The sequence below is a fragment of the Podarcis cretensis genome, assembly GCF_951804945.1.
Source record: "Podarcis cretensis genome assembly, chromosome: 2".
NCBI classification, from domain to species: domain Eukaryota; kingdom Metazoa; phylum Chordata; class Lepidosauria; order Squamata; family Lacertidae; genus Podarcis; species Podarcis cretensis.
This window is the reverse complement of record NC_137171.1, coordinates 48,865,989-48,880,692: the sequence shown is the minus strand read 5'-3', so window position 1 is coordinate 48,880,692 and position 14,704 is coordinate 48,865,989. Positions and strand designations below refer to the sequence as shown.

General features: G+C 40.2%; 1 protein-coding gene across 2 annotated transcripts in view; it reads left to right on the top strand.

The window, feature by feature from the left end:
- SLIT3 (slit guidance ligand 3) overlaps nucleotides 1–14,704 on the top strand; it is a 413,892-nt gene that overhangs the window by 379,826 nt on the left and 19,362 nt on the right. For both annotated transcript variants that reach the window (XM_079964761.1, XM_079964760.1), the window contains exons 30-32: nucleotides 1,032–1,169; nucleotides 9,676–9,916; nucleotides 12,951–13,081. In XM_079964761.1, coding sequence (XP_079820887.1) covers nucleotides 1,032–1,169; nucleotides 9,676–9,916; nucleotides 12,951–13,081 — 510 coding nt within the window. The remainder of the gene's footprint in view (nucleotides 1–1,031; nucleotides 1,170–9,675; nucleotides 9,917–12,950; nucleotides 13,082–14,704) is intronic.

Here is a 14,704-nt window from a genome sequence, read left to right as displayed (position 1 = left end):
GGTTACTTATTAAAGAATACAGTTTAACTTCAGTTAGTTACAATGGCTTTAACAAAGAATGTTTACGCTATATTGTTACTGTCACTTTAAAATAAAAATTGGGGGATCTTTTTAGCTCCACAGACCAGATCCTTATTAGGATCTACCTTAGAGAGCAAAATTTGGCAGGCAGGTGGGAGTGCCCACCTGTCAGTCACCTGATGTCATAGTGATGCCTTGTGATTGGGTACGTTGAAGTCAGCTGATGGACAGTAGAGCCAAATCTAGCTTTCTGTAGGCATTGAGTGTGTCTGCAAGTTCCCCATGGAAAACTTGCTTGCACACCTGATCTGACAGGTTTCAGATTTACCTTCTATCCGCTGATGGGTGGTAGAGCCAAAGACTTGTTTTCCATTGCCAATGCACATCTCTACCTGCCCCATACCTAACATCACATATGATGTCAGGTGTCGAGCAAGTGGGTGTGGTTTGGTGAAATCAGCCATGCTGCTCAAGTCTGAACATCTAGCTGGCAATGTTTTGCCTGCAGGCCAGAGATTCCCCATCACACTTTAAATTATCTATATGCAATGCAATATAGGACTCCTGTCACTTTAATATGAATAGCACCAGCAGAAAGGATGCTGACCTTTCTTCCTCCTCCTCCTCTGCAGCCCCTGAAAAGCCTCCCCTGAGATATAGAGGACCCTCCTGGATATAGTGGGCTGTGATGAAATTCCCCGTCAAGCTGCAGTGACACAGTCCACCCAGTTCCAGAAGGTTCCCTGACCTTCAGGAGCAGCTTTGGGGAGATTAAGGGCTGCCAGGTGTTGCTGTGACAGTCATCTTTCTGATATCCCCCTTCCATTGGCACTTCTCACGATTCAAGTCAATATTTGTACTCACCCAGCCTCCTATTATGGGCTGCAAAAACAAATACTATACTAACGCTCTTTATTTATCATCAAATATATTGAGGTATGCTGTGGCCTTTATGCTTTGGTTTGAACACTGATTTATGCTTATGGATTCACTGATTAATCTTGTTACAGATGTGAATGCTTGCCTGGCTACAGTGGAAAACATTGTGAAATTGATGAGGATGACTGTGTGGGACACAAATGCCGCCATGGTGCATTGTGTGTAGATGCTGTCAATGGGTACACCTGCATTTGTCCTCAAGGATTCAGGTAAGCAAAGTGGCATGGGCTCCCTCCAGATAATACTCTGACATTGGAATGTACAGGCTCATGGAACTATTTTAAATGGCTCAGAAGCTACTTGCACAACATCTAGTAGTCTACTTGTATGACAAAGCCATTTTCGGCATGCACGCTGTTGCTTCCAGTCATTGCCCCCTACATACCCAGTTGATACTGTGTTCTGCAGGACAGAGCTTCCTGCAGATACCATCCTATCAGGAGATTTGTTCTGCTAGATGTTGGAATGGGGTCTTTAGTGTGTCAGCACTTCCATTTGGAATGACCTTCCATTGCATATCAGCATAATAATAATTTATTCCCATTATCTGAGGCCTGGTAGGGCAGACACATTTTTTTATATATAAATACCCTGGTTAGTTTATTAAACCATGAACCTATCTCTTCACTCTGTTGTACTTCCTTCAAAAGCAACTTAGAGTAATAAAATTCATAGACGTGTCGTTAACTAAGTTTTACTCAGAGTAGACCCATTGAAATTAATGGACCTAAGTTAGTCATGACATTAATTTCAAAGGATCTGCTCTAAGTGACTTGGTTGAATACACCCCATGGAAATGCAGCTTTATCAATAATTCACCCTGCATCTTTACTTCAGGCAGGTTCTCTACCCTCCTATCCCAGCATCTTGCATGCCTGTCTGATTTAAACATTTAAACATTTGTTTGGTGCTTTGTTTTTTGTAAAATCCCCCTCAATGTTAATATTAAAAACTGTTCAAAGGAGTAGCAGGGGTTGACTTCCTAACGGTTAGGGGCCTGCTAATCGTGCAGTGTACAGCCCAGTTTATCCATTCATTTTGAATGTACAAAGAGACATGTGCAGAAGGCTTGTCCCCAACATTTCTATCCCCCACTGTGTATTAAGCAGAAAGTTGTGAAGGAAGCACATTCAGTTGCTCCACCATTAAACTACATTCACAAGAAATGTAAGGCAACAACACGCCCAGAGGCTGATTGGGAATGTTCAAGTTATGCCTTATGTTACATAGAATTCCTACCATCATCACACTAAGTGTTTGGATTCTGATTGTCATAAAAGTGCTTAGCATTTGGTGTACAGGATTTCTGTAGCTCTGTCTTGACAATTTCCAAGTTTAGTTCTGTCAGCTGTCAATAGGCCACTCTTCTGAAAATTTCACTTTATGTCAAAGATAAGGACACTTCACCAAATGAGTTCAGTAATCATTGCCTGGAGGGTTAGATATTGCTTCCTTCCAGTCAAATATTTTCTGTATTTGAGAACACAATCACAGCAAGAGAGCTGTTACACCTGGAAAAAAAAAGAGCTATGATAAAATAGAAATGCAGGAGCATTTGTGAACCTTTTTTCTGGTCATTGAACCTACAGCAATTTACTGTTTTCCCGATTTCATTGCTTCTTTTCTTTTGTTCTTACCATGTACTTCTGTTGCATTACTCTGCTTTTAGCATTCTGAAGAGCAGGTATTGATTCTTAAAGTGATGTAAGGCCATGCTTTCAAAAGCTCAGTGCTTACAAAAGATAAGATAAGGAAAGGAATTTCTTTGTTCACCCTTCCTGTTCTATTCTCTCCTTAAATCTTTGACTTTATGCTGGTTGTACAGAAAAAGGCTAATGGATAGATTTGTCTAAGTTCCTAAATCGCCTATGTTCCTAAAAGTGTCTATTTGTTGGTGGCACATTATTTTAAAGTATGTTGCTCGAAACATACCATGCTTAAAAGTAACATGCCACCAAAAAAAGATGGTTTGGGGGACATAGTTTTTAGGAACCAATGTAGTGGGAGCACAGTGCCTGTGAAAATCTAGAGACTTCACCATGATAAATGTTTTTTATGTTTGTTTTCAGAATTTATATCCTGCCTTTCTGGTAAAGATTCAAAGCCACTTGCAGTCAAAACCAGAATTTTCCAAAAATATAAAAAAGTTAGTCAAATAGAGAGGAAGTGTGGCACTCTCTAAAAACATCAGGAACAAAAGCAGTAAAAGAACGTCATCATTTGACGTTTTTACAATAAGGATGCATATGGAATTTATATAGAACATAGATACATTATAATAAATCCATACTTTTAATAGCTTGAGTATTTTATGCTGTCCTAGGTGCTCATGCTTTTGCCTTATATAATAAGATTTGCAGTTGTCCATTTTCCATTTTTATCCCTTTCTGTCACTCCTAGATCACCTGTGGTGTTCCTTACCTTGCCAAACAAAAAATACAATGAAATGATCATTGCAAAAATGTATTTACGACAGGGTAAACCAGGCAACTGCCCAGGGCAGCAAATTGGAGGCAGAGTCCCCTCCCACAAAAGCTCAGCCCAGGCCCTGGAGCCAATGGCCACCATGGTGGACTCATGGGCCAGCAGTGGGAAGGGAGAAGCAAATTCATCACACCAGCCAAGGACAGTGCCCCTGTTGTGAAAGGGGAGGTGACACAACTTCACAACAGTTTTTCCTGAGAGAAAGTGAGATGGGAGGGTAGCACTCGTGTATAGTTTATCGTTGAAAGGGACGGCAGCAAATCTCTTCTGCAGACGCTATAAATACAACACTGTATGTATACTTCCTCTTCAGTGCTCCTTTGGCATGACTGTCAGAAGGCATTTGGAAGCTTTCACTTACGCTTTCATTTTATGAAATTATCTTGTTTCAACAAATCATAAGATTAATCACAGTTTAGGGCACAGATGTAATGCTAAACTGTGGTTAACTGAAATCAGAAGTGAAATCTTTCCATCTCCTCATGGCCATACTGGAGGAGGAAAAAGGAGCAGTGGAGGAGAATGCCAGCCCAAAGGGCTTGTTCTCATAATGACAAACCAGTTTATTGTTCTTTGGAGCTGTACAGTGGTGCCCCGCAAGACGAATGCCTCGCAAGACGGAAAACTCGCTAGACGAAAGAGTTTTCCGTTTTGGAGGTGCTTCGCAAAATGAATTTCCTATGGGCTTGCTTCGCAAGACGAAAATGTATTGCGAGTTCCTGCGGTTTTTTTCCCTGCCCCCCCCTTTTTCTAAGCCGCTAAGCCGCTTATCCGCTAAGCCTCTAAAAGCCGCTAAACCGCTAATAGTGCTAATCCGCTAAGCCGTCAATGGGCTTGCTTCGCAAGACGAAAAAACCGCTAGACGAAGAGAGTCGCGGAACGGATTCTTTTCGTCTTGTGAGGCACCACTGTATCTTACATTTAGAGCAATGGAGACTGAACTCTTCTGTAGTGAACTCTTTACACTTTAGGCATGGGAGTTTAAAATGAAGTTTAAAATTCTGGTAACAAAATACTTCTACTTATTATTCTTTACACGAACTTTGCCTTCTGTATTTTCCTGGCAGGCTGCTCTGCTGGGGATTTGGAATCCCTTTTTATTATTTTAAAGACAGCAATGGCAAACACTGTGAGCACCACAAAGTTGAGTTCTCTGATGTGCGTGCATGTAAAATCAATTTCAATTCATTTACAAAAGAGAGCAGTGGTACATGCCTTGGGCATTAGCTGTGTAGTTACTTGAAAGTCTTAAGTGCCAATGAAAAAGAAGGATTGCTTATGGTGGCCTATGGGAATGGAAATTAGGATGAATGTAATAAACTGCAGCCAATTTAGCTAAAACACTGAATGATCTTGTCATGTGTGTACCAGGCTACTTCCAGCTAGGCATTTTGTGTGAAATCACCATTCATGATTCACACACACTGATGTCCTCATCTATTTGAAGCAGTTTCACTTTTTTTTGAGAAGGATGAGTAAGTATCAGTATTAAGAGATTCAATTTTGACATGGGCAGTGGCATATCAGGCAGGGGGATGTATCACAGCTCAACACACATTTGCTATAACCTTTGTGGTGAGCACCATTTTTTGCCCTGTTAATTTTGTTTAAGCAAGTTTAAACAAACTAAACACTTTCCCATCTAAAGTGGGGTTTTGGGGTTTTTTTAATGTTTGTGAAATACTAGTTTAATGAAAGTGTAACTACAATGCAGTGGGAAGATGCCAGAGTCCTGCCCTTCCAACATCAGCTTTGTTGCCACTTATCAGAATAGGGGATGGTAGAGTAGTGGTGAAGTTGGAGCTGTGAGGATACACTGTTGGAATACACTTGGCATATTTGCTGGTGCACCCACATAACCCACACAACCTCAGTTCAACACTTCCAATCTATTTTTTTTAAGCAAAAAAAAATGTTTAAATGGAGTGTGTTAGCAGTATACCCCTGTGACCCTAATTTTAAAAAATAAATAAAGAGGGAACACTTTCCAACCCTTTCACCATATTTCCCTCCATAAAACTTCCAATATACCGTATACGTCCAATCCAATCGTTTTGACATTTCATGGGTAGCAATGGGCAATCGTACATAAACCCTTATTGATTATATTTTGACTCAATTACTTCTTCAAATAACAGTCTATGTGATTTGTAGCTTTGTAGCACCCACTGGTGTGGACATAACATGGCATGAGGAGCATACAGGCACTCACAGCCCAGAATGATGATGTTGTTGGCCTCCACCTGTCTTGAGAGACAATGGACTGCGCCTCCAGGGGTGAAGTCAAACTGATAGGTTAGCAGCACTGAAGTGACCTCCCTGGGGTGCAAGCCTGCGCAAGTTTGACCTAGTTTCATGTGTTGGGGTGTGTTATTTATTTATTTTTGTTATTATCTTGTGTACTCTCTGGTTTTTTGTTTTAAACCACCCTGTGATCTTTGTATGAAGGGCAATATATAAACTTAATAAATCATCATCATCATGATACAGAAAGGTGATGTAATGTTTTGAGCAACCTTTTCTGCTGATTTTTTACACGCCACAAAAATTCATCCTGACCTCATTATACATGTTATTTGTAAACCTACATACGAAATATATCTATGAATTTATTAAGTCTGTTCCCCCAGGAAACACTGTTGGATGTCAGTCGGCATGAGTATATTTTTGATTTTGCTAATTTCAATGTGGCCCACTCCCAAGTAATTGTGCTTAGGACTGTGGCCTAAATTTTGATGGAGTAGCCCAAACAAAGTGCTGTTAAAAAAAAAAAAGCTAACAGACTGCAGTTTGCTGAAGACTTAGTGGCATCATAACAATGTGAAGATGCTGTGAAACTGCAGTCTCACCACCCTTGTAGACGGGCTTTGAGGCTGTTGCAGCTGTTGCCAATGTCACAATTCTTTTTCAGAGCACTTTTGTGAACCTGACATCTGGTTCCAACTTGAATGAAGTACCTGTGGTTGCAGACTTAGGTTGTACAGTTTGGTATGATCCCTGCTTACTTAAAGGATTTCTGCAGAAACTCCTTGCTGCAAAATGTCACAGCGGGAGAACTTCTGAAATAGCTATGTAACAAAGAAATAAAACAACATGCATTATACAAAGCTCAGCAGTTGTAATGTATGTTTCCCCTCTATAGTGACATCTATCAGAAAAATAGGTGGACTACTAAAGGGAAGGTTTAATAAGTCAGACTCTACTTACCAGGGGTTCATGAATTCTAAAGAGAGTTCATACAAAAGTTAAGGGGAAAAATAACACAGCGTCAATATCTGGGAGAAAGTGGCCATATTATTTATTTCAGAAGCGCTCATACTAATAAGCTATTTCATAGTTTATAGAGCTGCAGTCAAGAAAGATTGGCGAAACCTGTGCTTGCTACTGATTCATATATACTAGAATGTGACCTAAGCAACAAGAAAGCAATATCTTGGCATGTAAGTTTTAAAAGCCCAGCTCCTCCTTCACATCACTTTAAGCCGAGGAGAGTCAACTGTCATCTTTCACAGTAAGAAGTTGCTAGATGAGAAGGTACATTAGACACAGTTCCATCTATCTTTCCTTCTCTGACTCAACTTTCAAAAAAACAAGAGACACGGGGCCAGACAAGTTGTGAGATTAAATGCAGTTTTTGGATTTAATGTGCGGTCCTCTGTCCCCCTGAAATGCATAACATTACCTGGAAGATAGATCACCAGGGTTCCCTCATGCACAGAGGGGGAATGTAACCCTTTCCTCTCCTGCTTTGGTGCTGAGGAAAATCCTTCCTCTGAAGATGCTATTTGTATTGTGAGGAAATCTTCCATTGAAGCCATTGAGGGATTCCAGCCCTTCAAGCTAATGCTATTTGAAAAAGCCTGCACATTCAGTGCGGAAAATAGTGCACAGTCTCTGTTGCTACCTTTGTCTGGATATTGTCTGGATATTTTAGGATGTATTGTTCCATTCAATGTCTTTTTTTAAAAAAAGAAGAAGAAGAAGAATTCTTAATTATTCATTTATATTAAGCAAAGCTGCAGCCCTATGCATGCTATCTGGGAGTCAGCTCCATTAAATAGTGTGGTCTTAGTTCTGAGAAACATGCATAGATTTGCTGTGGGCTTTTTGTTTTTGTTTTTTGCTCTCCTTTGCTTAGTTCAGAGAAGTTGTGGTATTATCTTCACACACATTTTCAGTTCTTAAACTGTGTGGGTTTTATTAATATCATACATTTGCTTGTAGCTTCTTGCTTTTACTCCAAATCCATCAAAGGGGCTTTTCTGCAACAATGACAGAATAAACCTCTTAATTGGAAAGCGTATAGAATGTCTTTGGAAAGAGGGCATGCACCATAGTCTGCTTTACATTTTCTGTGTGCTATGGTGTGACTTTCATGTTAATGATACGCTCATTATGTTATGCAAATAGTTTGGTTGGTTTTGGAAAGCTGTTATAAAGAAGAACTTTGGGACAACCAGCAGAAAAATAAAGAAATAAATCTTCCTCTCTGTCTCAGCTTAGCCACATTGCCTGCTCAGAGGCATACCTAAGGGTTGGTGAAACTGGCCCCCACCAGGAGTGCAGACCCAGGGGGAGGTCCGGAAATCACCTATCAGGTGTTGGTTTCCTCCCGCAACACCTGGAGCACCCCCTGGCTCAGCATTTCAGCTCCTGCTTTGCCTGCAGAAGGAATCTGCTAGGATCTCCAACAGGAAAAGCTGCTGCTGCTGATGATGATGATGATGGTGGTGGTGGTGATGGTGATGGTGATGATGACAGAAAGGGGTCCTCAGAGTGGCTTCCCTGTTAAGAGCAGCACATGCAGCCTGTCCAGACTTGAGGAGGCATGATCGTCCTGTCCAGGCAACCTCGCTTGCTTCTCAGGTTTTTTTTCAGGAAGATGCTCATACCATATCATATCATAGCCAGGGGTCAATGATACAGCTCCTTGCCACCTTTGTGCCTGCCTAGTGTGCCAGTCTGGCAGCATTTGAGAACTATGGGTGAGCACAGCTGGCTTCCTGGGCATGCAGTATCAGCATTCTGATCAGAGTCAGACAATGAAGTAGTCTGTTGTTGGAAGGTCACAGTAGTTCTTCGCACGTCCTCCCCCTGGTGATTTTTCAGTGAAGTGTCTTGTCATTGGCCCTATCCCACAAGGGAAAGCAAATTGTATTGGGTGGGGGGGGGATTCAAACAAATGAGAATACTTGGAGGCACTACAGGGAAATACAAAACAATGCAAATATTGCTCAAAAGTAATCTAGAACCACTTCTTCACATTCTGATCCAGTCTTAGGTTGTGGCTGACATCTGAAAACTATTTCTCACATAACAGTTTTCTTAGATGTGCCTCACTTTCATTTAGGACCAACCATGAACATCACTACATACCTTGTAAGCAGCGTGACTGGCTCAATAAAACTAGACACTAGCTGTAAGTGTGACCTAAGAGAGAATACATTTTTCTTATTAGTAAAACCACTCCTGGAAAGAGGAGCAGATGTCACTGAAAAGACTTGAATTCCAGTCTGTTTCTATTTTAGTCAAAATGTGGACAGAATGGACACACACAGGAATAACAAATTAAAAACAAGTTGAAACTTCATTAGAAACGGAAAGCTGGTAATTGCAAAAAACATGATTACAAATATTTATTTTCAAACCTCTTATAATAGACTATGGTGTGCCTTGCTTTCAAAACCACCTTGCTGCAATTTTACAAGTGCCTGATATATTGTTTCATTTAAAAAAAACTTAATGAAGTGAATGGTATAGTTTTGAAAGGTTGGTGGTGTTTTCCTTTCCAAATGTCACATGAATATCTATCTGCATATTTAGCAGTCAAATAATTCAGTCAAACATTTTGATTTAAATATGAATTTAAATGAGTGTTTTATAGCCTGATTTCCACCCCACCCCCATCAGCCATGTACCACTGGTGATTTTCCACTCAGGGTGTAGGATTGAAGTACCGGTAATTGATATGTAATGTTTCCTGCTCATATGGTTTTATAAAGTGCTCTCGTGAACATATATACTCATATATATAGTCCATTATGTACTCACAGGATTACCTAAAAAACCAACACAAGAGCTAGAAATGTTTCTTTGGTTTTGGCCCAGTATTTGTCACTTCTGTACACTCTAGAGCAGGAGGAGTTGACAGCGGCACATTTAGATTTGAACTTCATATCTTTAAACTTCTGGTGGGTTTAGAATAACATTCTTACTTTCTTATTTTTTAAGTGGGCTTTTCTGTGAAAATCCTCCGCCGATGGTTCTGCTCCAGACAAGCCCTTGTGACTACTATGAATGCCAAAACGGAGCGCAGTGCATTGTCGTGCACCAGGAACCCGTCTGTCGTTGCCTGGCTGGTTTTGCTGGCCAGAAGTGTGAGAAACTAATTACCGTCAATTTTGTTGGAAAGGATTCCTACGTTGAACTTCCACAAGCCAAAATCCGCCCTCAAGCAAACATCTCCCTTCAAGTAAGTCAGCCCAGTTCTGTTCCCATATAATGTGGCAAAGAACTTATATAAAGGCCAGCACACACATATTACATTCACTACCAGCGAAAACACTCTTACTGTGATAAGCAACACCCACTTAAACCATCATTGGAAGGAACACCTGATGACTTTAAAAGCTGATCTGCATGCTTTCACACGCTCCTGATGCAGTTTAAGCATCTTGCACTGGGAAAGAGCCATAATTTCTTTCCTCACTAAATACGATGGAACAAAAAAATGAAGAAACAGTTTTGTTTATTTTTTTGACATTGCTCAACCCCTCTTCATTCTCTCTGGTTTTGCTTGCATAAAAAAGCAAAATGTGCCATGATCTAGGAGCTGAGGCACATTCAGTCATATAGGCCACATCTTGGGCTTCATGTTGAAAACAGGTTTATGACAAAAGTAGATTTTGAATGATAATATAAAAGCCAGACTTGTTTACTACATGGATCTCTCACAGATGGTGTTCTCAAAGCTTATTTTGCAGTTAAAATATTGCTTCTCCATCTGGTAGCTAATGCCACACAAGTAAAAAATTAGCTTTAATGAAGCATCTCTTAAAACAGGATTAAGGGGTGCTTCCAAATAAAAAGAACTGAAATAAATAAAAAGTCACTTTCAACTTACCAGTCTGAGCAAATACTTTGATTATTTTTTTAAGTGAATATTTCAGTTTCAAATAATGCCATTTTTCTTGCAATTTAAAAATCACTCTGGCACATTTACTGCAGAAATAATTGGAAGTAATACTTGCTTCTGAGAACCTCAAAGGCCTTTTTTAAAGCATGTCGCTACATAAGAAGGTTGGGGGAAGACTTGTATAGATAAAACTTCGGGAGCAGTGGCTAAATGCCTGAAAACGTGTGTGGAACTAAACTAATCACAATACAGGGAAAGTTGAAATAATGCAGGGGGGAGGCTGCAGAAGCTAGTCATACCTACTGCCGCTGCTACCTGCAGTGAAAGTGTTTTAAGGAGAAACACTTCCCTGTTATCTGAATGCGTGGGCAACATACTAGAAGACTCCTAGAGCATCTCCACATGAGAGGAGACCTTGCCAAATCCCTGCTAAATATGACATTTGGAATTCCTCCCCCACTCACACAAGCATTCAACAAGCATTCGTCAGTACAACCGCTTTACACAGCTGCTGAATGCATGGACGGTGGTTTAGTCTTAATTCTGAAATGGTCCATTGTATATCAGCTGTTACTACTGAAGGATGCAGACAGGAGACTTGGCGTGGTGTAGCCTACCACTTGACTTGCCTGTCCTGGCAGGGCACTGCACCATTTTCTGAAGTCATTGTAAGTGGTTTACTTACTTTAAAGCCTTCAGTTCATGGCTGCTGTTTTCATAAGCAGTTGAATAATATTTTTAGAAGTTTGTTGTGTTATATTCTGTCATTTTATTTCTCAAGCACCTTGAGCTATGTGAGATTTTGGGTAAAAAGTTATCAAAAAAGTAAAAAAAAAAAAAAGAGAGAAGATGTATGCCATTATGAGTGCTTCTTAAGCAGAAAGAATTAACTAAAAAATGTATAAACAAGTAAACTCAGGATTTCCTAACTGGGGGGAACGGGAACTGCTTTTGTTTACTGTATTATGTTTTTGTGATCCTTGGATGGACGGTATAGAAATTTAATAAATTTAGTACTTGGCTGCAATGTACATTTAAAGTTTCATATGTTTAGAAGCTTCCCTCTTCAAAACTGACCTGAGGGATGTTTGACATGAGTACTAATTCTTAGTGTACATTTTACCTGGTTGTGTTTCTGGTGGTACAGAAACTGTATGTATCCCGTTTATTAACTTTCAGTGAACATTTGTCCTAGCAAAGCTCCTTTTATAGAATAAGCACAGTAACTGTGATCTGATTCCTAATGCCCACTGCACACAGAGATGCTTACTGAAATATCTAGAGATGCCACACTTAAAATGGTACATGCGAAGGAAAGAGGATTTTCAATCATTTTGAGTTTAGGTTTCGGTTGTAAAACTTGGGTTGTAAAATGGTTTTTTACTTCAAAGGCTCTCCAGCACAGGGGGGCAAAAGTTCACAGTAAAGTTAAAAGCACAAATGGATGTTTTGTTCGGGAAGTTGCTCATAGGAAGTTTAAAAGGGGATGTTTTGATCAGGATATTTTGCATACAAGGGCCTAAGGTTCAGCCTAGGAAGCAGACAATTAAGGGGAAATAAAAACTTTACCAGAAAGCTACTCTTTGGTAAAAGTTTGGAAAGGCAATGGAAATAGGGTAGTTAGAAAGCTGTGGAATCAGAGATTTGAAGAGTTGGAGTTGACAAAGCTGGAAGAGATGGGGGGAACTGAAACACTAGAAAGTATAAGAGCATAGTTGGGCACTGCAACAGGAGGAATGTGGAAGAGACCACAAAGAGACCTGGAAGTTGAACAGAGGGATGCCAAAATTGCTGAATACTGGCTTGGTTAGGGGAAAAGTCTAGAATAGGTATAGAATGCATTTATCTCTATTTATGGATAACTTTCTTGCCTTACTAAAGGTTCCTAAAACCTTAAGTAAAAGCATATAGTAATTTGTGGGAAGAGGGGGCAGAATTAGTCTGAGGACCTGTTATTTATGCCATGCCTAATTGCTTTATCACTCTCTGCAGAGGAGGGAGTAGGTTAGGCCCAATAAAATCTGAAAGGCTAACAGGCTGTTCAGTGAAAGCAGCCAGAGAAAAATCAAGATATGCACTGGGTGGCAGTAGCGAGAAGATAAAGGATTGTTGTGTTGGCTGGTCTGCTTGCCACCTTTCCTTTTAATGGTGCAGGCTACAATGAGTGCCATCACACTGTAAAAAAAAAGAAAGTAACCATTTTCTTTACCAAAGAGCACAGTGCAATGGCTTTGAAATAAATGTTTTGGTATTTACTAACTATACATGAAGTCATAGTTGTTGTGACAATACATAAATATTATGTATCAGTATATGCCTTTGCTTTTTATATATATATTACCATTAATCACTTTTACTTTGACATTTAAAGGTAGCAACAGATAAAGACAACGGCATCTTATTATACAAAGGAGACAACGATCCCCTGGCTTTAGAGTTGTATCAAGGTCACGTGAGACTTATCTATGACACGCTGAGTGCCCCACCCACAACTATATACAGGTAAGTACACTGGCTACAGAATTAGAAAGTGAAGATTTCCTTTTAAAAGTAAAATTGCATTCTCTCTCTCTGCTTACAATTTCACATTTTCCTTATCAGGCTATAAGAAAAGATGCTGTTGGGAATTAAAAAAAAAACCAACAGCACCCAAATAAAACCAGTATATTACAGACCCACACTTCATTACTGTATGGACTTCCTGCTATAAGTTTTTATCTATCCAAACAATCTATTCTAATCCTCATTCTGACACCACACATATAGAATAGGTCACAACCGGATTGCCTTCAGTTGAATCACAATTGGGCCAGAAGGCATTTTGAAACTGGAAGAAATTATGAAATTTCAGCCATGAACCACCTAGACCAGTCCCTTCATGTGAGTTAAAGCCAAATACCCAGAGGTAATTGTTAATGAATAAAGCACCCAGCATCGTCACAGTTCAGCTGTTGCTACTGTCACAGAGAACACATACAGTGCATAAAGAAGCTTACAGACAAAACAGCAATAGATGCCTTGCACAAGGAAAGCAAACCATGTATGGATTGAAAGCAGGGGAAATTTAGCCAGTCTGACCTGGGAAGGGCAGAGGGGGGGAATGCTTTTCTGGCTGCACATATATGGTCATCAAATACAAAGAGCACATCCTTACATTGCACAACCATTGTGTTTGTCACAAGTGCAAAAATATTTCACACAATAAGCGTGGAAAGTGTGGATGATACGCATGTGTAATGTGCATGGTAGAATTAAACCCAGTTAGGGCTCCTGGGTGTGTATGAGTGTTTAATGAGTCATGTCTATTCTTCACACATTGTTTGTTCTCAGCACATAACCTCCTTTCTCTAATTCTGAGAGTTTCTAGTGCCCCAGAGGATCCAAATATGGTATCTTTCTGTTTTAAAGAAATCCTATCACCCTGCATAGTAAACATAAAAAAGACCAATTTGATGTACAGAGGAACAGGAAACTGCTTACAGAGGCTTCAGTGCTTTGTGTGAATTTTTTAACACTCCGGAAACAAGACAGGATGGGTAATTAGCTCAGTTTGGTGCCGTCTGCTCTTTTTAGGGGACTGTGTTGTATGCAACAGAGTGGAAGCAAGCTCAGTAGGCTTCCTTCTTTGCTGGCGGTGTATCGACTAATTAGGCAGTGCATTGGCCTCAGCTAGCTCTGTACTGGAACAGAAAGGCTAATCATTAGGTCTGAGCTAGCCTGTCTACCCATCGGAAGGGGTTTTGTTGGTTACTTTCACCAGTGATTATAGTCTGGTGGGATAGCCATGAAAACAGACTCTTTATTCTGTAGCTAATCCTAATTAATTCCATGTTATAGCAAAAGCAGAGTTGTTACAGCAGTTTTATGCCACTAATTAGAACATAGGGGAAGGCTCATTAGTTGCAGACAACACATGAGGTGGCAGATCAGAGCGGGTGCCTGCTCCCTATTGTTGATAGCAGAATGCTGTAGTGACAAGGAGCTGCTTCTGATATCTCAGCATTTCATGGATCCTCTCCTTCCCGGCAAAGTTACCCGTGGCGTGAAGCATCAGTGTCCTCATTATTCCCGTGCCCTTCATATTGATCAAGGAGGAGGTCTCCATTCAGAATGACACCTCATTAC